This window comes from Corapipo altera, unplaced genomic scaffold, assembly GCF_003945725.1.
Source record: "Corapipo altera isolate COAL_440 unplaced genomic scaffold, ASM394572v1 0, whole genome shotgun sequence".
NCBI lineage: Eukaryota > Metazoa > Chordata > Aves > Passeriformes > Pipridae > Corapipo > Corapipo altera.
The window spans coordinates 3,041,327-3,068,942 of NW_020884872.1; the positions used below are offsets into that span (position 1 = coordinate 3,041,327).

A 27,616-nucleotide genomic window follows, 5' to 3' on the forward strand; every position below is an offset into this window, starting at 1 on the left:
TAATTTTCTTGGAATATCAGATTTATCATTCAGTAACGTGGGTATTTATAATAACAAAATATGGGTTTTCATGGGATGAATTCTGTAACTTCCTGGCTCTGAGTGAAACGAAAATTGTAGTTGTCATGGTGGATCAGGCCAATCATGGCATGATTTCAGTTATACTGGAAAGGTGAATCCCTTCTTTTCAGTTTCTCCTCATTCCCAAGCACTTGTCAGTGTATGAGCTGTGCTTTTGGGCCACCTAGAAAACTACAAATGAATAAATACTCCGCATTTTATGCTCTCCATGGGATGCCTCTACATAAGGATAAAGATACAGTGAAGTTAATAAAGTAAATTCTTATATGCTGCAGCTAAAATGGAGTCATCTAAACTCACTTCAGCCCAAATGCTTCTAGAAAACATGGTAAAGAATTGTATAACAGTGGGGAAATAGAGAGATCTCTCTAGTAATCTTTTTTGGTAGAGGGATATGCATCTTTCAATATTATCAGCATTCCATTCACCTGTTTCCTCTACTCAAGAAATTCAGGAAATTCTGCTCTTTGTTCAAAGTGCACTCAGGAATAAAAAACCCTTTCCAGGTCCCACAGAGTAAATAATCATCTTCCTAGTTATTTATGTAGAGTGCTTTGCTTAATAGAGCTTCAATTCCTGGCTGGAGGCCAGGATCATTATTGTAGGATGGCCTAATATAAATATCTGTTTAGGAACTCAAAATTAATTTTCCACTAATATTCTCCAATGACTGCATAAAAAAAATGTGCTGTTTTTGGGAACAGCCCTACAAATAAACTTACTTGTGGAAAAAAGAGGGAGGGAACACACGAGGGAAATTTGTATAAATATTCAGAGGATCTCATGGAACATGGTTTGCTGTGTCTTCCAGGGTCTAGAGGTCACATTCCTTAGTCACAGGAGGGGACAGTGCCTGAGCTGCAGCGTTACAATGCCCGTGCATTTTGTCTTTCCCACAAAACACTGCTTGTGTGGCAAAAGATGAACTGGGTTTTGCAAGCAGCTGCTGAATCAATGTAAAAAAAAACCCCAACATTTTCAGACCGCTCCTCTCTAATATTTCATCCCCACAGCACTAATCAGAAGTTACAGTGGGGAGTATTGTATGAAGATAATTAATTAATAGTGAGTTTTCCTGGGTGTTAGGTTGAGTGTTGGGAGGAAAATTACCTTGCATTGTCTCTTTTCACTGGGATGTTCTAAAATTCCCTCAGCCCTTAAAAGTGGTACTTCATGGAATACGATCTCTTTGGCTCTGTCCAGAGCCAAACTCTATCCTATCTCACACAAATCTAGCTGGCACCAGTGGGAATTTGGGAAGTGAGATGAAAATGGTTTGTTGTACCTCACCCTCCATCTCTTTAAATAGAAAGTCTGCGTCTCAGCAACATTCCTAGACGTGTGTGCAAGCACCAAAGAACACACCACCTTCACAAAGCCTCAGTGCAAAAGTGTTTGAACCCTCAGCAAAGTTACGTAAGTTGTATTGGGTCATGTACAGATCACTCAGGCTCAGGGAAAGGTGTAAAAACCCTGTGAAAACTCAACACCGTGTTGTGTAGCTGAGAGTGGAGAAAAATTCACCAAGTGATCAGTTCTAGACAGATCCCCTCTCAAGGCATGGCAAAAACACTGCAGGAAAACTTATCTGCTTTTATTTTAGGCACTTGCCTGGGCACAGCTACACAGAAAGTTTAGCCAGAACCAACCCAAATATGTCTCAGGTCCTCTCCTAGTGTGTGTCTCTCCCCTTTCCCAGGCTGGTGTGTTTATCCAGGAGCTGCCCATCCATCCCTCCAGGCAGCCAGCACGTCTCAGCTGAAGGCAGACCAAGTCTTTAATAGCAAGGCTCTTGGATTGTTCACAGATCTTCCCTAGGGAGGATGCTGAGGGGAAGAGAGGGGAATTATCCATGAACTTCATTTCCTCTCCGAGGTGAATTTCCATTTCTGGAGGCCAGGGATAAGCAGGAGATAACATAGACACCTTCTTCACTGGGACTTCACCTGTCCCCACGTGTCTGTCCACATGCAGTGACCAAGTGATTAAACGCTGTGGTGGGGTTTAATCAGTGTAACTGATCTAAACTAAAGTAATATTTCTAAGAGAGCAGATGTTGTTCTTATTCTTTCTGTTATCTCACAAGTTGGCTTTGATACTGTGCATTACAGCTGCACTTTGCTGATGAGAAGCTTTCATGTTTAAATGTTTAGGCAGAATATTTAAAAAAAATTAAAGCATTGTATTAAAAGCTTCATCAATTAATAACAGCGCTCGTGTAGTCTGGCCTGTGCCCTGTCTTTGGAATTCCCCACAAGTTTTCATTTTGAGTATCATTTATAGCTACTCTCATGACTCCCAAATAAGTCCATCTTCCAACACAAAGACTACAGCACTATGCACATGAAGGGTGTCTGTCTGTATGTTGATATATAATGTTAATTATGCAGCTTTTTTCTTGCATGTTTGGTTTTGTTTTGTTTTTTTCTTCCTGGGACTGCACTGGAGAGGAAAAGAATGGTTTCTATCTCAAGACAGTACCAGGAGAGAAAATTAAATACAGAAGTCCCACAGGGGAAAATAACAAACCATAGCAGAACAATTTCAGCTTTTTACACTTGCTTTTTAAGGACTTAAAAATAGGAAATTATTTCAAAATATATTTATCTCCCTTTTTTTTTTTCCCTATAGAGGAAAAGGTCCTATCTAGCTGGTACCTTTGAGATGGAAAATCCTCACACTTAACACTCCTGCTACACTGTCTAGGTACTTATATGGTCCTCACCACCATAGTAACTGAGTGTCTTCCAAGTATTTAAAAATAGAGATAACAATAACAATTCTTGCCCCCGGTTCATCTCTTTCTTTCCAGCTTGCTACAGGAATAACTTGATTAATTTATGGGATCTTTGTTTTGGACACAGTGCCTGCAATACATCTTGGGAACCTTGTGTGCCTGTTTACAGGGGATGGGCTTAAACTGGGTTCACCCAAAAATTCGGCTGCATTTCTAGAATGTGAGACATGAACACGTGTATAAAATTATATTATATACTTATATGTGGTCACTGACTGTCTGCTCCTTTGCAGGAGGCAGAAATTAGTAGAACTGCAGCATTCCTGCAGTGTTGAGATTAGAAGCAGCCTAAGGAAATCATCATGAATTATTCTAATTTGTGGCTTAGCGTCAGCGGTTAATAGAGAATCCCAGCTCTGTTGGTTTGGGGGGTGCTAATAACCCCTACAAACACATCTGGAACCTTTCCATACTGTCAGGAAAACCTGGTTCAGGAAGAAGATGGAGGAGCAATGGAACTGCCTGCAGAAAAGGGTGGCAATGTGCTCCTCTGTCCTTGTTTTTTTTCTGTATTTGCACTGACTGAAGGTGGGGTTCACTCTTCTCCCAGGCAATCAACAACAAGGGGAAACGGCCTCAAGATGTAGCAGGGGAGGGTCAGGTTGGACATCAGGAGGAATTTCTTGCTGGAAAGGGTGATCAAGCCTTGGCAGGGGCTGCCTGGGGAGGTGTGGAGTCCTCATCCCTGGAGGTGTCCCAGGAAGGCCTGGCTGTGGCACTCAGTGCTCTGGGCTGGGGGACAAGGTGGGCGTCAGGCACAGGGTGGACTCGATGATCTTAGAGGTCTTTTCCAAAACTCATGGCCTGTTACACTCTTCGTTTGGCCTTTCTGACTCTTGGTTTCCACCCTTAGCTGGCAGCCACTCCCTACTTCCCTGCTGGGTAAGATTTTGTCTCAGTTTTGTCCTTTCAAACAACAGCAGAGTGACTTGGATCCAGCTCCCTGCGGTTCCTGCTGCACTGCACTCCTGGCACTTAGGAGCTGCCTAATTCAGTGGGCATTTGAGCACCTGAAAGGTGGTAATAGCCCTGCTCCTTTCTGAGAAACCGACTGTAAAAGTTAGCCTAGGTCATCAGAAAAAAAAACCAAACAATTCAGCGATTAGAAATTAAGAAAAAATTAAATTAAGAAAAAGCAAATAAAGCTTTGGTGATGCTGGTGGCTTTTTGCCTTTTGTGTGACTCATAAACACGCTGGAGTTCCCATCAAGTGTTAATGAGGAAAGACAGCACTGAAATTATGCCTTTGACAAGTGCCATATTTCTTTTGGAAATCAGTCTGTAATTATCAGTGTGCTGCCTGACTGTGCACCAGGGGAGAGGGAGCCCTATTTCCATGGCTGGCACGGAGCTGACACGTTGCTGGCTGCCTTCCACAAATGTGCAGGGATTGGAAAACCTGCTGCCATCAATACTCCTGGGAGGAGCAATTCAGCTCTGCTTTGGTGCTGGTAGCAACCCAAAGGAAGGACACAGGGTCAAGCCAGTCCTTAGATAACCCTGGGAAAAAAACCTATAAAGTTACCTCTGAAGTTAATCTGCCCCCACGTCATCAAGGATGCTTTGGGGCTGTTGAGTCGATGGCATATATATAAGCTGGAGTATTTATATTGGAATTTCATGGAGCTGAGCTGATTTCAACAAGTTGGAGATCAATTTATACGTGTTCCCAGACATTCACAACAAATGATTAAAAGGCTACAAGAGGTGGATATGGCTGAGCAGCATGTTTTTTGTTAATTTACTGAAAGTGAAAAATGAAGGAGGAACACAATCAATGCACAACAGTGGTTACCAGGATTTACTGTTGTGGAAACATCACTTTTCTTTTGACTGCACACACGATCTGCTTTACTTCACACCACAGGCTTTTGCTTTGTTCTGTTGGTTTAGTTTTCCAGAAAGCTTGGGTCTGTAAATGGAATGAAAATACTTCTCTACTTAAGAGTTCCTCGTCTGTTGGTGATTTGCTAAATGATTAATCATTTTTTTTCTGAAGGTTTTTAAGACTTTAATTTGCAGCACACAGCTGTCTTCGTGCACTTAGCTCCGTGCTCCAAAATTAGCTTGTAATTTGGTGTTATCAAGCTCCCTTGTGTGAGCAGGCACCAGAATTTAGAGCAGCAGGAGTGTTACAGACATGATGGAAATGTGGTCCCTCGCTGAACAAGTGACCAGAACAAAAGGCAGTTAAGGCTGGAGGAAGGAATTAGATGGTGCAGCAGGAACCAGGACAGCACTTCACCTTCAGTCCTGGTGCTTAGAGTGGATTCCAGGATCTTAAAATGCTTTGGTAGTTTGTGCAAGAGAAGAAAAGGGTGTCTCAAAGTCAGCCCACGTGTGTCTTGGGTTCCTATGCTGAGAGAGAGCTCCTAATATGATTATTATTATTATTAATAATAATTATTATTATTAATAATAAAAATATTAAACTCTCTCCCTCTCTGCAGGTTAGGGCTGAAATTCTTCTTGCCTGGCTCTATGGGCGAGCACTTGTGTGAGAGACAAAAAGATCAGTTTGTTGTCAAGAGAAAAATGTGGTCTTTTGTGACATGATACTTGTCAGAATGAGCTTCTCTGGAGAGCTCATTTGATCTCTGGAGAGATCAAAAAGATCTGTTTGGAGATCTTAATCCAATTTAGGCTTCTAATTTGCTCAGCTCTGTCAAGGCTGAGGAATTTATGGGTAATACTAAAATTAATAATAAATAATAAAATAAAATATAATAAAAGAATAATAAAAATAAAAATACTTCTATCTAGAGCACTATCTCTGGAGTTAAGTGGATGCTCAACAAGGTTTTTCAGAATGTCAGTTTTGGACCTGGTCATTTAATTTCTCCTTAAATCTATCTCAAACAACTCCATCCTTATTTAGATTTGGCTGATCCTCCTACCTCGTGCCAGCTCTCACAGCCATTTTCTCTGTAAAAGTATGGATTTGAAACCATCCAAATATTTTCTGGCTTGAGGTTTTTGTTAGCGGGGATGCTGGATCTGATGGAAACATTTGCTTTAGCCAAGCACATTTGGTGTTGGTTCAGTTTTCCCCCAGCCCACAGTGAGTTACGAATAGGAAGGACTGAGACAAATATTTTCCAAGGAAGAATTCTGAAGAAAAGAAGAATGAGGGATAGCACCAGATATGGAAAAGGCATTTCAGGAGTCACAGTGGAAAATAGGGCAGGGTGCTCTGGGAGCTCCTGGGAGATGATGTGGGAAATCCAGAGACTGGAACTCAGCTCTCAGCACTTCTCCAGGGTCTCCCAGTAACAATATTTAATCACAGCTGATGAATGAGTGCTCTGACTGTATTTTGAGTATCTCATCTTTCATTCTAATTTATACCTAAAAACCCCTGAGACTGCTGGTTGACTCTAGGTGGAGAAAGCATTAATTATTTCTTAGGTTTTAGTGAAACACTGGCACTCCACGGTGACCAATTTATTACTCCTCTAAAAGCTGCCAATAAAAAAAATGGACATGTACAAATATGTTCATTAGCACAAACTAATTAAAATCCAGGCTAATTGCCAGAATCACGATACATTACTGCGGGATTTTGGAATTCATTATGTGTCTGTGCTAATCCAACAGTGGCTCTGCAGTTTCTAATCTAAGTTACAGATCTGCTGATAGACACCTAAAAGTTGGCTTATGGTCCCTGTGGACACTGCAGAGAGTTTCTGACCTGGGTTTCTGTCAGGCAGCAGGAATTAGCTATGGAGAAAATTCTGGGCTGGGTTCTCTGTTGTGTGTTGCAGCTGAACAGAGGGGTAGGAGTGGAGAGATTAATTAAGCGTGAAGATAAATTTACTCCCCTGGCCTCAGACTGATTTCAGACTTGAATGTAGGTTATCAGGTGTGGTACCTTTGAGGAAAACACATGTAATTCCAGACCTCCAGTTATATTTGGGCCCCATCCTGGGGAATGGTGGAGCACATATCATAGAATCATAGAATCACAGAATCAAATGGGCTGGAAAAGACCTCTGAGATCATCAAGTCCAACCCTTGATCCAACCCCTCTATGATTCCCAGCCCATGGCACTGATGCCACATCCAGTCTCACCTTAAACACCTCCAGGGATGGAGAATCCACCCCCTCCCTGGGCAGCCCATTCCAATGGCTGATCACCCTCTCTGTAAAAAATTTCTTCCTAATATCCAACCTATATATTCCCATCCTGTCTTATACATGTTCATACAGCACAGGTGAGGATCAAATAACCTCCTTTGCACCTCAAATAACCAGGGGGCAGAACCCACCTAGGGCAGGACATCAAGACAGGGCTGAGGCAGCTGGACCCAAGGCTGTTTGGTATCCTGAAGCAGCCACCTCTTGGTCTGGCAGCAGCAAACTAATTCCCAGCAGACAGTGTGTGTTGTGATCTCACCTGATGGTGTTCAGAAAGCAGACAGCTGGATTTTTTCACCAGCAGAATTTTCTTGGTGACCTTTCCAATGAATCCTCATAACTAAACTCCGTGTCTCTCCTGTGAGCTCTGCCTCTGGGAGGCAATGACATGTGCTTGCCTAGGAGAAGCTAGGGAAAAAAAATCATTCCTGGCTTTTCTTTTTCTTTTTCTTTTTTTTTTTTAAAGCCAAGAAGGTAAGAAGACAAATGGAAGATGTGTAGTTTTGGACCTTTTTGTCACAGGGTGATGGATGCTGTCAGCAGAGGGCACAGAGGGCTTTGCCAGTCAATCATGAGTCACCATTCTGTCCATCAGCACCACTTTGTCTCTCCTCAGACAAACTCAAGCCTTTGCCTTATAAATTCCTTTCTCTGTCAAATTAAAGAGAAAGAAATGGCTTTGCCAGACTCCAGTGGAAAGAAAACGTGGAGAGTAATGATCCATAAACAATCCTGTGGCCTGTGCCCAGTGGGACCAGGTGCAGGACTTGGAGCTGTTCTGCCCAGGTTTTGGAGGTTTTGGTGGGCTTTGCAGTGGCTGTTGCACCTCTTTGGAACCGTTCCCCGTGCCAGAGAAGAGTGGCACAACTGTTGTTCAAGTATTTATGGGTTTTTAATGAGGGACCACGGAAATACAAAGCAAAAGGTTAAGTCATGAGATGGGAGTCCTCTGGAGGTCTCTCAGCTAAAAAACCCCATTCCATTATGGAAGAGCATCAAAAAGAAAATGTAATTTTTGGCAATTTCCCCCCGTTCCTCCCATGCCACAGGCCAGCTTTGTGAACGACACAGTCTAGAGGCTGTTCTCAGAGGCTGCAGAATTAGTGTAGGTTTTTGGTCTCTCTTCATCATCTTAAGAAGATTACTGCAGCCAACATTAGCATTTTGCTATTACATGGTGGACTGGCTGAGGTCCAGAGTGAGTTGGAATTAGAATACTTATTTTTTTCCTTCTATTAATTCTTTATCTTTTTTCAGTACAGGATGATGCATGCAAAAAAAAGCCAGTGAAGAAAGCTGCATCAAGGGATACTGATGCTTCTTTGTAGTTTCTCTCCATATACTTGTTTGTGTGAGCTTGTAATTCCAACTCTAAATTTCAGGTTTTAATGAACCTAAATGTGAGCACATCCACAGCTGCCGTTATTTTTGGAGTGGGTACTATGCAAGATCACTAAGAAGTTATTGTTTTCTTCTCCAAAAATATAAATAGATTCAAATTTGCTTGAAACTTGGCATGGAAAGGTTTTATAACTCCCATAAATCTGGCCCTTGTTTCAGGCTTCCCACAACTTTTTGGACATTACAGTAATTTTCTGTGGCTGTAAGTAGTTTTCTGCAGGATTATGTAGTATGTGAAACATATTTGGGGGCAAATTTCTTGATTGAACTTGCAGAATAGGAACCAACATCTAATTAACCCTGAGCTGAGATAGAGAGCAGCTGTTTTTATTCTGCTGTGTTGTGAGGTCTCTGGCCAAGCAGCAAAAAAGGCTGAGTAAAGCCTTGACTTTGGTTTATCAGAACTTAAAATTTCAGTTGACTTTATAATTGTTTTATAAAATTATAATATTTATATTGTTTTATAAATTTATAATAATTGTTGAGATAGGGAGTGATCCAGCCCAGAGCTGCCAGAAACCTTTGCTAGTGTCAGGGATACCTTTTGTTGTTGGAAGTGCTGCTGTCTGGATGTGACAAAACACTTGATAAGCTCGACCAAGCGTGCCAGGAAAAAACAAAACTCAATGTAGACTTTCAATTCAGGCAGTTCAAAAATACCCCAGGGTGTTCTGCTCCCCCAGGTGACTTGTTTCAGAAGAAAGCTTGTGGGGTTTTTTTTGGTTAAAAAAACCCCAAATGTTCTGTTTTTTGCTGGTCAGAAGAGGTTGCACAGACTGAGGTAAGCAGCAGAAAACACTCAGATCACCGCAGCTATTCTGGCAGTGATTCCTTACTTTCTTCCCTATCTTCACAAAAAGAGGTTTTCCTTTCATCTTTTCCTCAAGGAACTTCTTCTCTGTGTTGCTTTCTCACTGTCTCCCACATGCTGTGTTTCCATCTCACTCCTCTTTCTTTCTCCCTCCCCAGAGAATCCTGTGTTGCTTCAGCCCAGCCAGGTCAAGTGCTACTTTTCCCTATATCTGCCTACTTTTCCCTCCTCCTATTTTCCCAGGCAAAGTTTGATCTGGGCCTTTATAATAAAGAGTATACTTTATATATTTATATTTATTCACCCAAAGGAGGTTTCTGACTAAGGCTCTAATTTGGAGTCATGGTTGACCCTCACCCAAAGTCTAGTCTCTCATTTCTCTCCAGTCTCACAAAGCATTTACTGTTTCCCAGATTAGATTTAAGCAAGAGACAGCTGAGTAAGCAGCAAAGAAACACCTGGAAGAAGAGAAACACATTTAAGAGAGAGAAAAAGCAGTTTTTAATGTAATGGGGTTGGAAAAAAGAAGGATTTTTGTTGTTCTCTCTCTGTCCTATTAGCTTGGAAGGAAGGAGTAAACATTGGGGTTACTGAGCAAAAGAGAAGAAAAGAATATTTAATTCATTCTGTTTGCATTCAGATCTAAAATTTGATCAATAAAGACAATTAGGTGGGTTTTGATGCAACAGGGACCAGTTGTGGGGTGTGCTGTACCCTCTGCACTCTGCCTGTGCCCACACTTGAGGTGGCAGCGAGGGATTTAAGTCCCAGCTTAAGCCCTTCCTTGCGCTAACCCAGCTTGTGTTTCCCGATGCAGAGAAGACACATGAAACGTTTTGTCCTTCTTCTGGACACGCCTTGTGAGCTCGTGGGGCTTGTAATCCTCAGAAACAGGGGGAAGGCGAGATGAATCTGTAGAGATCAGAGAACGGGCTGGAGGAACGACCTGCGGTCGCTCAGCCGCGTGCGTCGGCGGAGACGCCGCTTCTGAGCAGCTCTGCTGACAACCTGACACGTCTGTAAATCCAGGCAGAACTTCAGAAGTGCCCGTCGGGGTTTAAATTCACACAAAGGAAAAGGTTTTCTGGAGAATTTTTAAAGGAGTAGCGGAGCTAAGTGCTGGAGAAGTCCTCAAACGTGGAATGTATAAGGGGAGAGCTCTGATTAGTTTTTGTCTTCCAAGTAATCATTTTAAATGACTCGGCTATTTTCAATTTTATTTTTTCCCCGTGATTTAAATGTTCAAGAAATCGTTGGCAGCTCTCAAAACACCAGCAGAGTAACGTTCACCCTCTGGTTTTGATCCTTTTTAAAGATTTTCCAGCTATCCATAACTTTTATTTCATTTAGTTTACTCTTCTACTCATATTGCATACATTTATTTTGTTTATTGCAGTCTGGATTGGTGGCAAGGCCAATTAACAGCTGCTGAACTCTGCTGGTTAAAAGCTCCCTTTTCAGTTGTATACAACCTTGCCAAAATCCAATTGCTCAGGCTGAAATTTGTCATTTTGATTGCTTGCCTCAAGCAGAACTATTTTGGAAGGGTTCAGCAAAGTCATTCCAGTAGTTTCCAAAAATGAGGCTCCCTAAAAATGTTAGCACATCTAGCAATTAAAAACAATTTCTGGTGGCCTTTTTTTTCTGACTGCTTTGAGCCTTTGTCATTTTGAACAGAAATGTTATATTTGCCATCTGGGATGTGACTTTTCTGTGTTGCAAAACTGGCCAAGTTATAAATGTTTAGAAAGACAAAGCCTTACGTTTCTGTGAGTCCAGGGAAGCAGTTTATTTATTCCGTGAAAACTTAACATCACTGAGCCAAATAGTAAACACTAAGGAAATTAAACCAACACTGTCTTTGCAAGGCTTAAAGAAATCGTGGTTTTCCTGAATTGCTGCTTCGTGCTTCTGTAAGTAATGCTTTGGTCAGGAACTGAAGCTGAGGGAATTGTGGTGCTCCTTCTGTGTTCCCAAGAGACCACAATTGTTTAGGAGGAGATGCACCTCCTTGCTTGGAACCAGACAGTCACAGAAGCTGGAGCAGGGAGGTCAAAGGATGGAATGACAAAGGAGTTCAGAAGGTCTCATCAGGAAAATGGAACCACGGAGTATTGGGCAGGGTTTGATACTTTTGGGTGGAAACTGGGACCGGGAGGGAGGAATATGAGCTGGGATGTGAGAACCAGAGGAGACCAGGAGTCAGCTAGTGTGGGAACGGGCTGGGCTGGAATTCTGAGGTTAGGGAATGCCCAAGGACAGTTGTGGGGACTAGGACTAGCCAAATAAAGAAACAGCACTGCTGAGGTCTGCTGGGAACCGTGATGACGATCCGGGCCGGGGAAGGGATGGGGCTGGACCCGAGCTGACACAGGGGAGGTGGAACAGAAACACCCACCACATCTGGAGGCATCAGTGGGCAAAGAAGCCCCTGAGCCTGCTGCCCAAACCTTCCACTGCCTCGTTGTTCCTGTGCTGTAGGAAACCCCCCAACAAAACGTTCAACTGATCCCCTTTCCTGCTGAGTCAAGGAGAGGACAGCAGCTCCCACCACTGTCAGCTGCTTCATTAAAAAGAGAGGTGGTGGGTCCAACAGATCCAAGCAGTCGTGCTGAGGAGCCATGTGGGTGCCCATATGTTGTAACAGAGTGTATTTTTTTGCTTTAAATCCAGGAGACAACGTGCTCCTAACACTATCAAAGTTGCAATGTCAAGAATTAAAGTCATCCGTGCAATGAATTCAGTTAATTCTGCACAGCGCTGTCACTTTAGTTTGTCGTTTATTAACTTCTTCATGTTCAACTTTGCAACCTTAATATTCTTTTAAGATAGCTTTATGTGTGCAATGAACATGCAACTGAAGCAGGAGGGAAGCTTTTATCACCCTGGCCTCACTTAGATTTTCATGTCAATTAGACTATCTGGCACTGGGCTTAATAACTTTCTAATTGCCATTGCAGCACTTAGCTAGATCAATGCCCACCCTTCCTGATAAAATTGATTTTAAATAGCAGTTGTTAAAAGGCACCAGGTGAAAAGCAAGATAAGATTAATAGGAACCCCTCTTTTCTTCCAGACAACTCACATTAATAAAGCTTGTTTCTTGTTTTGTTTAAACATGGGTTTGCTTTAAAAAAAAAAAAAAATAAAAATTTATATGTTTATAGAATCAAACCATTCCAACACTTTCTGAGTTTTCTTTCTGAGATGTTGTGGATGAGAGGGAGAAAAGGGAGAACAGTCCCTTCTGGAGAAGGAATAATGCCCCAAAAAGGATTTGTTACAGCTCTGAGGACTGGAAAGCAGCTTGGGTGGTGGGCCAGCGTGGTCCCACAGCCACCACTTCGCTGACAGCTCAGAAATGTGCTGCACTTCGAGCACGTTCAACCTTCCTTTGTGTCCTCACTGTACTGTGTGGGTTTGTTAAGTGCACCATCTGTCAGGATAATGAGACCATTTTCACTTCCCTGCTCCATAACCTCCTGATGTAGATGAAGAGCTTGGAATATGGACCTGCTTTCTCCTTTCACAGGGACTTTATTGGAAAAACATGCTTGCTTTTACCCACATTAAAAAAATAAGAAGGTGTGTGGGTGTGATTAATCAATACACAGGCTATAAAAAGGTGGGTACTCCTTCTCCTTGCTACACACCTGAGAATAAACCCACTGCAAGCCAGGCTTAATGAACTACACTTTAGTCAGATGCCTGTCAGATGCTTGTCAGAACATGTAACTGCTCTCTTAGGGGAGAACAGCCCCTCCACCCTTCATCTGAAATAGCAGCAAGTTCAAAAGGATGTCGCTGAGTCAGTGCCTGGGATCTAGAAAGTTTGGAATTTTGTTTTTTTATGAGATGGGGAAAAGGCAAAAAAAACCCAAAACCACAACGTAGAAGCGGGATTTGAAGTACTGTGTAGTGCCTTTGGTGCCTGACCTTGCTCATTAATCTCTGCTCCTTTGAAAAGGCTTGGAAAATTACATTATCCTACACCATCAGTCCTCACTCAATAAATACAGACTAAAGTCAGGGACGAGAAATCCCACAGAGCTCTGGTATTGACTTGTTAGAATTCCAGGCTTCCAATACAGTAACTGCCTATAAGTAATGAACAAGCTGCTGAGAAGGACACCTTGCCCTTCTGGATTCATTCCCCCCTCTTTTATGGGATCTATTCATGGCCACTTTTTACTCCCTTGTGCTAAACTGTGAATTGTCCTGTGTGCCAGTAAGGTCTTTTCTATTACTCTGTGAGGTGAAATCAGAAGAAGAGCAGAGCTGTGCTCATGTTCTGTCTCAGAGCCAACAGTTGCCTTCACCTCAGCACCAGTTCCTTCAGGAGGGGAGGGGAAAGAAAAAAAGGTGGCAGGGATGTGGGATGGAATTGTATTTCTTCCACTGCAGAATGATGGAGCAGTGACTTGGGTGCTTTGGCATTTTAAGAACGTGTGAGTTTACTTGTCCTGTGAAATCAGAGCTCTCTGTTTGAGGGCACATCAGCTCAGATTCCAGTGCAGAAGCCTCATGTCCTCCTTACCCGGAGGTGCTGCACCAGGACCCAGAGAGGAAGGATGGGGGCACACGTTGGAGAACTGTCTTAGGAGGTGCTCACTGTGGCTTTCTGTGCAGCCTCATGTCAGTGTGGGCCTTCCTTGGCTTGGGTAGCAAAGAGGAGCATGGCCAGGAATACCTTTCAAAGGATTCTTGCCTTCTACAGATGTACATCCAGCACATCTGCCTCACCCATTCTCTTCCTTTTTCCTTCTTTCTCATTCCTGCAGCCCTGTACTGGCTGCCTCTGACACCTCCTGGGTGCAACGAGGTTCCCTTGAGCACCTCCAGCCCTTCAGGATGGCAGCAGCCATCCCCTGGCTCACTGTGAGCTAAATAGCAGAGCTGAGGTTTGGTGTTTGCAGCAGCTTGTGAATTCAATTACAGTTCTCACAGAAACTGTCATTTGGCTGCTTGTTCGTGTGAAGCATTTGATACAGCTTGTCGTGGTGTTAACTCTAATCCCTTATTAGAGATAGAGAAGGAGTCTTATTGATGTACATTTAAAGGCATTCAGGCACACACACATACACAAAAATTCACTATCTTTGGAATGAGTTGAAAGGAGGGCAAGAGGTGCTGATATGGGGGGTTTTTGCCTGTTCAACTGTCCATCTATAAAAAGAGAAATCTATGCAGAATGTTCCATCAGCTCCTGGGGGAACATGAGAGGGTCCAGATCAGCTGCACAACTGGCAGCTTCCCTGGCCATCTCAGCAGAGGGAACAAATGTTCATTTTGACCCTCTACTGCAGGTGAGCCGTTCTCTCCTTCTCCATCCCGTGGGATGGGAGCACGTGGATGGAGTGGGGTGAGAAGGTATGCTTGCCTGTGTTTTATTTTCTTCCTCCCTGAACAAAAGTAAGACTTCTTAGCTGCTACAGTTTCGATGTAGTACCTTTCACAAGGACTAAATAATTTATTAGATGAGAAGGAATTTCACATGAAACAGCAGATAAGTGTGTTTATCTGAAATTCTGCGGTGTGTAGCTCAGGCACCACTCAGGCTCATGAAATGTCATTTATTTGGTTAAGGATCATTATCTACATCTGAACTAGTCCTCCTGGGAACTAGCCAGTATAGGAGGGGGATTGAAGGGTGAGATCTATGCTGTCCTAAAAAGTCTACCTAAAACAGGTCAGATGAATTGCATCCTCTCGATGTCTGCTTTTCTCCATTGGATTCTTTCTCAAGTTTGCTGCTGCTGAGCTCCACTGTTTCCAAAATTGCACGTTTGGGTTTTTTTTTTTTTTTTGCAATTGGACTTCATGGTCTTAAGGATCTTTTCTAACCTAAATGATTCTAAATTAGATTAAGCAATTTTTTCTTTGGAATTGGCCAGAGATTTTTATCTGGAATCTGGTTTTTGACATGCTCAGCCTAATGAGCTTCTGCACAACATGTAATGTGGTTTTCCAAGTAGCTCTTGCACAAGCCTGGAATATACTGACAACACCCTCCAGCATATAATTTCTTCTCATCCTCTTTCAGAACTGTGTTGCCACAGGTTCTTAATTTATCTCCCCGAACTGCTGTTTCAGTGCTATCCTGCTTTTCTCCTGAGGAGCCCCTCCCCTCTTCCTAAGAAAGTTAAGCAAACCAGCCTGCAGGGGAAATAAACATAGAATGTGGCTTTTTTTTGCGTTCAGTGGAGACAGGGTAAACTCAAATTAATGATTCTGTTTGGGGAACAGCCCAAGCGAAAGGAAACAGTGGAAATTTCCTAGATCCCTCCTGCCACAGGATTCTTTTGCTCTACGGTGCAAAGCTACAGCTGGGTGTCTGCTTTCAAGAGCCAGGAGATGTTAAAATTCTGTCCCTTTGGTGGAGAAATGTCACTCTGCAGAACATTCAGTAAGACTTCTGGGCAGACCCTCTGGATCCAGCGCTCCCTCTGGTCGAACTTGTGGATGCTGGAGCAGAAATTACAAAGCCTGTTGAGGCAGGAGCATGTGAGACCTTCTGGCAGGCCAAGTTTTCTGGTAAATCCTATGTCTATCAGACATAGGATTTACCAGAAATGTCTATCAGAGTATCCTGGGCTTTGCTCAGACTGTGACTGGACTATCTTGGATCTGCTGCAGAAGTCTCGGGTTTATATCCATCACATCTCTGGTGTTTGGTTTGGTTTGGTTTTACGGAGGGGTGACAAAATTCCCTTTGCCAAGTGCACTCCTAAAAGAATCTCTCAGAGCACGATTGTTCAGCTCAGCCTGTGTTGTGCCCTGTGACAATTCTGCTCTGTCCCTAATGGATTCCAAATACTTCCTTGGGCATTTTTTAATCCTACAAGCCCCACTTCTATCTTTGATAATTGCCCAACTGCCTCCACAAGCATCCCGGAGCTGGCAGGTAGTGCAGGATGTTAAAAACATGTGGTAAATACCTGTATTAAAAAGGTGGATTTTTCATGGTGGGATTGTGCCAAATTAATTAGCCCATTACCAGCTTGGAGCAGTGCCCATCTTTGTGCAAATAGAAGTTGTGCTGTTTGGCCATTATTTAAGTTGTTTGTTTCTTGCATTTAATCTGTACCGTAAAGTGAATTCTTCTTGCTGATAATCTTATTTACAAGGCACAGAAGAGACTGACATAGAATCATAATATCATAGAATGGTGTGGGTTGGAAGAGGCTTTAAAGATGATCCAGTTCCAACTCCCTGCCATGGGCAGGGACATCTTCCACTAGCCCAGGTTCCTCCAAGCCCCGTCCCAACCTGGCCTTGGACACTTCCAGGGATGGGGAATCTACAGCTTCTCTGGGCAACCTGTTACAGTTTCTCACCACCCTCACAGGGAAGAATTTCTCTGTAATAACTCCTTTGCTTAAGAATGTGGTATTGAATGGCAAAGCTCATTTTCTGTATCTTATGCTGTCCACCTCCAAATGTATAATTAAAAAATTTGTAATTAAAACCTGGTGATGGATTTCACAAGAGGAGGGTATTTTTGTCACTGTGACTTTCCAAGTGCTCACGTAACAGTTTTTATTAAAGTTACCGTGGAAACTTAAAATAGCCTCTCATTAGTTGCTAACAGAGATCTGTTGGTGTACAATCACTCCTGGAACTGCCCTTATTTTCCACTTTGAAGATGAGCAGAGCAAAATCTTGCTCATCATTGTCTGTATTTTGTGTGTGGAGAGAAACATCTTCTGACTCCATACCGTGCTGCTCTTCATAGAATCACAGAATGACCTGGGTTGAAAGGGACCTTAAAGATCATCTCATTCCAACCCCTGCCACGGGCAGGGACACCTTCCACTAGACCAGGTTGCACAGAGCTCCATCCAGCCTGGCTTTGAACACTTCCAGGGGTGGGGCATCCACAGCTTCTCTGGGCAACCTGTACCAGGGCCTCACCACCCTCACAGGGAAGAATTTTTTCCTAATATCTGATCTAAACCTACTTTCTTTCAGTTTGAAGCCATTCCCCCTTGTGCTGTCACTACATACTCTTGCTAAACGTCCTTCTGATTGACTCCTCTCCTTTCTGTGACTGACAGGTTTTCCTCTGTAACCTGTGCCTTCTTCCCCAGCTCGTGTCACTTTGGGCTTTGAGCCCCCTTTTCTGCCACTTCTGCGTGGCATATTTTGATTGCTGTCATTTCTCTGAGCTGATTCCCTGACTGCTCTTTACAAACTGCAGGGGAGTGGTGGGGTGAGGGAGCATTCCTGGAAAGCAAAGCTGTTATGCAAGACAGGATGCTGGAAGATGAACACCTCTCTTTTGCATTTCCCTGTTGGTCATCCCACAATTAATAGCGAGTGCCAACTAATTTTGCACCAGTTCTCTTGCAGTCTAGAGCCACTTGAAAGTGTTTTCAAGTGCTGGAGGCAACATCTCTCTTAGAAAAAAAAAAAAAAAAAAGAAAAAAAAAAGGACTTAGAGCCTTTTCTCTGGCTTTGATGCAAAGTGGTGCAGCATCAAAAGGGCTGAACTCTCTTTCCCTCAAGACCCCAAGGTGTTCTCATCCACCCTACCTGCCAGTTGGGGTCCTGGCCATGCTATGTGAGCACAGTAGCCTGGCAGAGGGGGTCTGGAACAGTCCCAGCCATACCAGTGAGTATCCCATGCTTTTAGGGAAGCTGTGGATGGTGCCTGAGCCGTGCTGTGGCCTCACATGATGTGCTGCTGCAGGGGTAGCCTTGAGGAAGTCCTCCTGTTTTTATTTTAAACGTTCCTGCTGAAGACACTTTTGCAAAGGTCACGGCACTGAGGGGTGGTGAAGGGGAAAGAATTTATTGTTGTGCGTTTGTAACCACACTAGGGCTCCCAGCTACAGCTCCAAGTGCCTGAATGCTTCCATAATAGGGAAATAAGTGATCATATATTAATCAAGCAGCTGACGAGCGAGTCGAGAGGGTGGTTGCTTCATGCACTGCTGAAATGCAGCTCCCTCCACAGCAAAGCTCTTTAAAGGCACAATGTTTGCTGGGAAGTGAGGAAGCTGGAAATTGTGGAGGAAATTAAAACCTCATCACTGTAATTCCCAGTTAAAACTCGGCCGGCATGTTGGGGATCGCGTGCGGGTGCAGGATGAGGCTCCAACAGCTTTGGGCTGGATTTGTGAGGAGGATCTTGGCATTCTGTGCTGGAGGAGAGGAGTCAGGGCTAAGGGTGTTATCCCTGCTGGTGGGGCATCGTTCTGCAGGGACAGAGGGACCTGACTTGGTCCCCAGCTCCACTTCATTTTAGATCCGAGAGGCTTCCGTGGAATTTACCAGTCCAACACTAAGAGATGAGATTGTACAGCTGAGATGACCATTTCATTAATTGTATTTATTATTTATTCCTAGTTAAACTTCCACAAAATTTGATCTCTGTGTGAGGATGTGAATTATGAGTTCATTTCCAGAACTCCTCATAGATCTCCATGAACAAATACATACCTATCCAAGCATCAGTTATGCATTTGCAAGCCATTTTAAAAGGCTGTCAGTGACACATTAATTATTTTGAAGATGAGGAATGATTACTTAAATAGTATTAGCCTTCAAAGAAAAACAATATTTGTCTCTGCATTAATTGTTGAGCAAAATCAATTCATCTGTAGCTGGCTACAAATTAGTTGAAAATGCAATTTTTGTAAACTGAATTTTATTGCTATTCCTTTCTGTTCCATTGTGTTACCCCCATGTACTTAATTCCGTGCTACCTCGTTTATCTTATGTCAGAAATAATATTGCTGCTCTTGAACAGCAACTACAGAACATTATTACAACTAGGAAAAGAAAAAAGGATTAATCAGACATTTCAAAAACCTCATGCTGAAGTAACATTTTTAAAATCATAAAAGAACGACCAGTATTTTTTACAGCAAAACTAATTTTTCAAATTTGAGATTACGACACTGTATTCTGAAAGTAAAGGTCAGTTCGAAAAATAAGGAATTCTGGTTGCCTAATAAGGTCATCTTCTTTATCCCAAATTGTAATTTACAGTTGAATCAAAAGACATTAATTATTTCTGCCTTGCTTTGAGTGATGTTATGGGGCCAGTTGGTGTAGTTCAGATAAAAATAGCTGTTACATTTAATCTGATAATTAATGATAACCTTTATTTCCTTTCACACAAAGCTTTTGAAGTCACAGGAGACTGCTGAGCTCCAGGAGTTGTTCTTCAGCTTCAGAGATGGTTCCCATTTGGACATTACACTTCCCCAGCAGCCAGCACCTTCCAGTAACCTATCATGAAAAACAAAAACCCATCTATAAACCCTGAACTCCCCACCATCAAGTGCCAACCTCCTGAGACTCCAACAGAACAGGCAGATTTTGACTTTGGAAGGTGGCTCTTGAGTGTATGAGTTCATCGTGGGGTGAAGAAACATGAAAAACTGTAGTGATGTAGTCACAGAGTCACAGAATATTCTGAGTTGGAAGGAACCCACAAGGGTCATCCTGGTCACAAAAGGATTATCTCACCCTGTAGCACTTTTTGTGAGCAGGAAGGAAAATTATTGTTATTCCTAAGCTAATTAGAGAAAAATTCTGTCCTTAATAATGAAGTAGCTGAACATTTTTGGCCGAAAAGGCTGATGGCATCCTGGCCTGTATCAAAAATTGTGTGGGCAGCAGGACCAGGGCAGTGATTGTCCCTTTGGGCACTGGTGAGGCTCCTTGAGTACTGTGTCCAGTTCTGGGCCCTCATGGAAGAGAGACATGGAGGGGCTGGAGCATGTCCAGGGAAGGGAATGGAGCTGGGAAGGGGCTGGAGCAGCAGGAGGGGCTGAGGGAGCTGGGCGGGCTCAGCCTGGAGCAAAGGAGGCTCAGGGGGGACCTTCTTATTCTGAGAGACTGGAGAGTTTTATTGAGAGGTTGACTGTCTCCTTTCTTCAGCCATAAGGTCTGTTATGGTGTTATTTTACATCCTCTTGCAGATGGAAAGGGTTGGATTAATCCTGGGCTGTGTTAAAAGCACTGTGGGCAGCAGGGCAAGGGAGAGGATTCTACCCCTCTGCCCCCTCAGGTGAGACCCCTGCAGAGCTGCTCCAGCCTTGGGGAACAGCACAGCAAGGACATGGAGCTGCTGGAGAGAGTCCAGAGAAGGCACCAAGAGGATCCCAGGGCTGGAGCAGCTCTGCTGGGAGGAAAGGCTGGGAGAGCTGGGATTGTTCAGCCTGGAGAAGAAAAGCTTTGGGATGACCTGATTGTGGCCTTCTAGGACCTGGAGGAGCCAACAAGAAAGATGGAGAGAGACTATTTCCAAGGGCCTGGAGTGACAGGACAAGGGGGAATAGCTTCCAACTGACAGAGAGTAGGGTTAGATTAGATAATAGAAATAAATTCTTGGCTGGGAGTGTAGTGAGGCCCTGGCCCAGGTTGCCCAGAGAAGCTGTGGCTGTCCCTGGATCCCTGGAAGTGTCCAAGGCCAGGTTGGACAGGGCTTGGAGCAGCCTGGTCTAGTGGAAGGTGTCCCTGCCCATGGCAGGGGGTGGGACTGGGTGATCTTTAAGGTCCTTTCCAACACAGGCCATTCTGTGACTCTATAGCTCCCCTAAAAGATGAGCCCCTTTCTTTTCCTTCCTCATACTCAGTTAAATACACAGGGGGAAGAGCAGCCACGCGAACTCTTGGCTTTTAAAACTGTTGCTTTCAAGGAGTTAAGTGTGGCCTCCACACATCCAAGCACCCATATGTTTTCTCTAGCTGGCTGGTTGCTTTGTGGAGTCTAGTCAGACAAAATGACTCTTCCCATCACATAAAGACAAAGATAATGCTCCGCATGAATGTCGACATCCGTGAGATTTCTGCCCATTTTGGTCCTCTTTAATTAGGGACTGTTCTGCCTCATTGGACGGGCTGGTGTAATAGCTTGGGATCAGAGCAGCATGAAGATTGTCACAGCTTGAGAAATCTTTGGAGCAGTGGGAGGTAATGATCCTGCCTGAGGCAAAATACCGCTTCTGCCATGTTACGGGGCGCTGTGATTCTGTCCCACACTTCATTTAATCTTTTTTTCCAAACGCTGCAGTTTAGCCCCTGAAAAATGCAGTAGTTTTATGAGTATATTACATCTTCGCTATGATCCTGTAATTCCTGTTGGACGTGAGCAGGGGTGGAGGGTGGCACTTAACACATGAAATGCCAGTTAGAGGCTCCAGCCCTTGCAATTTTTCGTGCTGAATGGTTTTCCAGAACGTGACAAAAAAATATCTCTTCCATCCTCTTAGGATAAAATTCTTTATCCTGAGAATCTCTTCATCTGGAGGATGGAGAAATTCTTAGGATAAAGTTGGAGTCCCCTTTTCTACCAAGTCCACCCCACCAGCTTTTGCCCTTCCATGAACTGGTCTGTTCAGGCTGAGTTCAGCAGTCACAAAAAAGACTTTTTGCTTTAGACTTTTGCCCCATATGAAATAAGCAATGTTTTCTTCTCCCTGTGTTGTCACAATTCATTTTACTTTCTAGTTGAAAAGTAAATGAAAGAAATAGCTGAAGGCACATTTGTGAATAATTACACTTGCACCACATTTCTGCAGAGTTTGACGGGTAGATTTGTGTACCAGATTTTATTGTTTTCCTTCAGCTTCATTATCCATCCAGTGCTTGCAATGGATTATGAGGTGCTGTTGTAGATTACAGGGACAGAATTCTAATGTTTCATCTGGAAATGGAACACATAGATCTTTTTTCAGTTGCAAAGATGTGAAATGATGGTAGACTTGGAAAACAGCTAATTAGTTTTTTTTTTTTCAGGCTCTCCTACTGGGATGACTGTGGCATGTGGTGAAGTAAAACCTTCACCCTGCAACTTGTCTCAGATTTTAGTCCTGCAGCACCAGGCTGGGGGGTTCCTTGTCATGGTGGGACTCATCAAGCAGTTGATGTTGTGCTCCACGGGGTTTGTTCCACCACTGATCAATTTTGCCTAAATTTACACATGGACAGGGTCAGTCCATGTTAAACACATGATTTTGGAAAACTCGTTGGATACCAGACTTTTGTTATGGCCAAGCTATGACTGTTCTGTTCACCATCCCTGTTGGCTGTGACCAGAACCCAGCAGGGACACAGAATGACTCCCCTGATTTGTCATGGGGTGTTCAGAAGAGTGGGAGAGGGAATTCGGACTAAGCATGAAGAAATCTTTCAGGGAAAACCTTGGAACAGCTGAGTGTGGTGGGAAAGGTTAGAGGGGTTCATTTATTATGGTGCTAATGAAACCAGATCCCCTCAGAAAGCGAGAAGTGCAGATCAGTGCTTATCAACCCTCTTTTATTTGTAAATCCCACAAACCACAAGCAGATTGTGAGTTTGAGTCTACTGACAACACTCTTAGTCCTCCTAGTTTCCTCATGTAGGTCTGTGGTAGTCCAGGGATCCTCATAAATCCATGTGGAAGGAATCTGCACATAGTCCAGGAAGTGTAGATATCAACAGAAGTGTGTGTGGATGGGGAGGGAATCCAGATTTACATTTATTGGTCCATAAAGGTAGCTTAGAAAAAGGTTGTTTGTTATCAGATAGAATTTTTGGTCCCACCAGTAGGAATGAAAAAAGCATGTCCAGGGATCAAGGGTGTGCCAGGGTTTACCTGTGCTCTGGGGTGCTGAGATTGAGAATTCCCTGTGTCTTTAGATCATTTCCAGGCTTGTGAAGGGAGAGCTAAGAGAGGGAGACAGTGACCAACCATAACTAACCAGTAAAACCCAGTGTAATTAGCAGGCTGTGATATATTTTAAACCACTGAGCTGCTTTTAGTAGAGCAGCTCAAGGTAAAAACAGATCTTTTTCCTTTAGACAAAGCCCAAGTTGGCACATCACTGAAAATCCATCTGTTAAAGTATCTGTGTTGCGACAGCCATCAATAGGAAATGTTTTGGGGAGAACTCCAAGAAAATCCAGTCCCAAAATTTAGGAAAAACTCCATCCAGCTGTTTTCAGTTTTAACGCAGGACTTAAAACTCTTTAAGCAAATTTATCTGTGTAATTACTTATACACATTCATATGTTTTCTCTCTTTACTCAAATGTGGATGTACTGTTTATACATGTATATATTATACATTTATACATGTATAGAAAAAAGGGAAAGATGGGCATGGGGAGAAAGAAAATACAGGTGTGTCATCATACATTATATACAGGTTATATACATGTCATTTTATAATGTAAATTAGGCATATATGTGTAATCATTATTTATATATTTCTGTACCATCTGCTAATGATGAACTTTTCATTACTCATATGAATGTCTTGGCCCTTTTGAACACTTCTAATTTCTTAATCACGAGTCTAAGTCACGGCTGAAAACTTCTCATCCTACCATTTCTCTGTAGTGATGGGAAAAAGAGAAATCCAGAAGGAGTTCATACGGAATTTTGGCTTTGATTTCAACAGAAGTGGGTAAATTATTATTGTTATCTTCAGGTACTGTAAATTATTGTAGTACAACTGATTTTAAGGGCAGTGATGGTGATTCACATCAAGCAAAAGATTTAACTGGCCTGGAAATTTTAGAGAAAAAAGAAATATCCTAACTGCTGGATTTCCTTAAGTCTGTAAGATCTTAACATGAGATTGCTGAGTCACTATTGCAAGTTAACATAGTGCTGAGACTTGGCTGTAATAGGGAATGAGTTGTACAAGCCAGATTTCATCAAGAGGTTCAAAGCCAATTGTGTCTGCTCATCCACCCGTCTGGTTTTCCCTATTGACATTTCCAAAGGACAGGAATTTATATAATGAAAGGCTAAAATCGATGCACAAACTCAGCTTTTATTTTCTGCTGTTAAATTGCTTTTAACCCATAAATACCAAACCAAAATCAGTTCAGATTTCTCCTTGGCTGTATCACTTCCGACCTTCACATCCCTTTCCCCATGAAAAAAACCCCAGTAATTGTATTTCTGTGCTTAAGGTGTTTGTGTTGCTTGAATAGTTGCACAAATCATGCAGACTCTTGGATTAAATGGCCATGGAAGTGTGATGTAATGTTAGTAGGATTGATTTTCTTCCATAAAAATCTTTGTTTTGGTAACTTAGCTTTTTATTTTACTGTATAATCAAAGTTTTTGTGAGCTCTCAAGCTGTTCTCCTCACCTAGACTTTCTGTTTCTTCTTGCATTTTCATCTTTCTTCTCAAATGTTCTAAGTAAAACAAAATATTAAGCCAATCTTTCTCTGATGCTAACATAGCTGCATTTGTTTGGTTGTTGCAGTTAAAATAAAATCAGTCTGGAATATTGCAAAACCTTCCCTTAAAATATTTGCTCAGCTTAGGGTAGTCATAGAAAATAGACACAAAAACTGAGTTCTGAAGAAGAACAAGAAGTAAAGTCACAAAATACTGCAAGACCTCATGCTAAAATCATGGAATGGTGTCCTTGGTTTTTAGTGTGAAGGAGAGAGACAATGGGAATAAGTTTCTTTTCATTTTAGTAATACATTGAAAGTGTTTCCTTTCGTTTGCACTATCAATACCTGGGGATGAACATCCTGAGGGTGCTAATGTCGAGAATAAAAAGCAAAGTGGTTCAAAATGGGTGATTTCCCCCAATTGCTCCAAGTAGAGCTGTCTGCAAACTCCTGGAATGATGTTGTTCACTGCAAAATTGGGATACAACAGTTACATAAGTGAGTTTAACAAACAAGTTTATGGAGAAGAGAAACTCAGTGGTGTGACAAGGTTAGTGGAGCGAACATGTGTTCTCACTTCCTTAGTCCAGGCAGTTTAGGGTTATCTTCCCAATGAGAGCAGGAATTTTCCCAGGGCTGCACTTTTAACATGTAGGTGGGTGAGGCAAAAAATTTAGCAAAGTCAGCTGGGTTGTCCACGTGGAGGCCGAATGCAGCTGAAGGAAAAGCTGAGGACTGGGAATAAAGGAAGGCAAAGAGCCAAGGCTTGAGGATGAAAGGCAACAACAGAGCCTGGAGAGAAGTGAGGGAAGCAGCACAGTGGTGGAGAGATTGGACATAAATGATTCAAAGGGGAAGAGCGGTAAGTGTTGAAAGGGATGAGGCAGGAAACAAGTGAAAAGGATGGAAATTAGCCTTAGGAAATATTCTCTCTTCCTCTGATGTGGGAGGTGCTGTAGGAACACGGCCTTAATCCCTACATTAAAATATTTTAAGCTGCCTTTGTTTTAGAGTAAACACAGAATCAAAGAATCGTTTAGGTTGGAAAAGACCTTTAAGTTCTACCTTCTCTCTTCCCCTCACTTTTAGCTCCCCAGGCAGGAGTGGGACTTGCTGGTGTGACTCTTGGGAATGGTCCTGTGCAGGGCTAAGGGTTGGAATCGATGATCCTTGTGGGTCCCTTCCAGCTCAGCAGATCCTGTGATTCTGTGCTCAGACAGAGGTGATGCTGGGTGAGTGCTGAGCACCATTTGGATGCCACTCCTCAGTGCCCAACCGCCCACAGGCTGTCACATTGGCAGGGGTGGGGGATTTGATCAGCTCTGTTTGACAAAACTGGTTCCATTTTTTAACCTGAATGTGCTCCTCATCGTCGTGGCTGTGGCTGTGAAGGAGAAAAGGGCATCATCACTCTTTGAAAAAACTGTTGACGTTTTCTTCTCTTTTCCCTGAGCAGATGGGCAAAAGAAGGTCCAAGAGGAATTTGACATAGACATGGATGCTCCAGAGACAGAGCGGGCGGCCGTGGCGATACAGTCCCAGTTCAGAAAATTCCAGAAGAAAAAAGCGGGGTCCCAGTCCTAGTAGCTACCTCACAGCGTGAAAACAAAGCAACCCCGAAATGATTTATCAAGAAAACCAGAAATAACACAAAGATGCATGTACAGAAAATGATCAATATTTAAAACCCCCGTCGGCAGATAACGACCCATGAGCTTGTGTGTGACTTCATCCCAGGTGTTTCACGCCCATTTTACCCTCTGTAACTCACCATTTTACTTGATGTTGTAATAAAAAAGTTAGGGTGAAGTAATTAAAGCGTCTGCCTTCATCTGTCTTTTCATATTAATCCAGCAAGTGCAGCGTTACAAATGAGCCCGGCCCAGATGCCTCTTTCCCTCCTCACGTAAAGCTCGGAGACGTGAGAGCGCCGTATGTTGCAGGGTTTGTGCTGAGGGATGAGAGCGCTGCTTACCTCATTTGGAGAACTCCAGCTGCCAGCCAAATGTGACAATAAAATTACTTTCTCCTAATGAGCTGGAAGCAAAAAGTTGCAGGCAGAAGCTGGCGCGAGGGGAGGAGGCGTAGGAAGCAGTGAGCACTTTATTGTTGTCTTGCAGTTATGTCAATAAAAGGGGGTTTAAGTGGGGAGATTGTCCCTGTCCTTCCTCTTTGCATGATGACATTCAGAGTTACCCAGCTTGGACCACGTTGACTGTTACGGAAAAAAATTAATAAACCGGACACAAAACACCTTTGGAAGTTTGGAGTTTGATTTTTGTTTGTAAAAATAGAAACTGACTCTCTAAACTCTGGTTTTGATGCAGCTTTTCAGTCTTGAAATAATCAGTGACTGTTTCTGTGCCAGCTCTCTCTTTTCATATTATTTTCAGTCCTTGAGGAGTAAATCATAACAAACTACCTGTCTCCATTTGCACTATTCTGTATTAACTATGAACCCCTTAATTTATCACTGTGTTGGCCCAGCTTGTGATTAACTAAAAGCAGGAAATGCTAAATTAACTAAATTGGGAAATGCTTCTGTTTTCTCCCTGTTGTAAAACAGCAACAGACCAGTTTCAGATCAAGTAAGGATCTTGTTTGCCTTCAGACCTGATTAGGAATTGGCTGCCCATATGGAAGGTTCGGAAAAGATTTAATCAAGTACCTTGTACTCAGAAAAAGGAGCTATTTAGATTAAAGTGGGACATGCACTACACAGGGATGGTTAAAAAAAAAAAATTAAAAATCTGATCCTCTACTTGACTTCATCAGCAGATTTAGGGGTTCCAGGAGGCATCTTCGTCCCTAGGGAAATGAGAAGCATTTTTTTGAAGGGCTGGTGTTTGCAGTGGTTCCAAGGAGACAGAGTGAGCTTCACCTCCAGGCTGGCAGAGGCAGGAGTGCTGGGTGGTGACAGCCTGACAGCCTCTCAGGGAACAGCCTGGAGCTGGGACTCCTTCAGGTGTCACTCCCAGCTTTGCCCAGAGGGATTATTTTCATCCTCTCCCTTCTCCTACCGGAGGGTTCTGATCACCAGGGTGAGGGACAAGTGCATCATTAGTCCCCTCATTTAAACAGAGAGCTACAACCAAGGGGTAGGAATAGAGGGAAAGGAAGGATCTCATGCCAGTGGCATTGGCTTCCCATGAGAATGCTTGAGGGATGCAGAGGGAAGGCCCTCAGCCTTATGCAGGTTAAGGCACTTGTGGTGCTGGGCAAGAGTTTAGTGAGGAGCCCAAAGCTGGTGGT

General features: G+C 43.1%; 1 protein-coding gene across 1 annotated transcript in view; it reads left to right on the forward strand.

Moving 5' to 3' along the window:
• The window catches only part of PCP4 (Purkinje cell protein 4), a 52,940-nt gene extending 26,314 nt beyond the window's left edge, over positions 1-26,626 (forward strand). Inside the window, exon 3 of the mRNA XM_027639656.1 lies at positions 25,821-26,626. Coding sequence (XP_027495457.1) covers positions 25,821-25,948 — 128 coding nt within the window. The 3' untranslated portion in view covers positions 25,949-26,626. The remainder of the gene's footprint in view (positions 1-25,820) is intronic.
• The last annotated feature ends 990 nt before the right edge of the window (positions 26,627-27,616 follow it).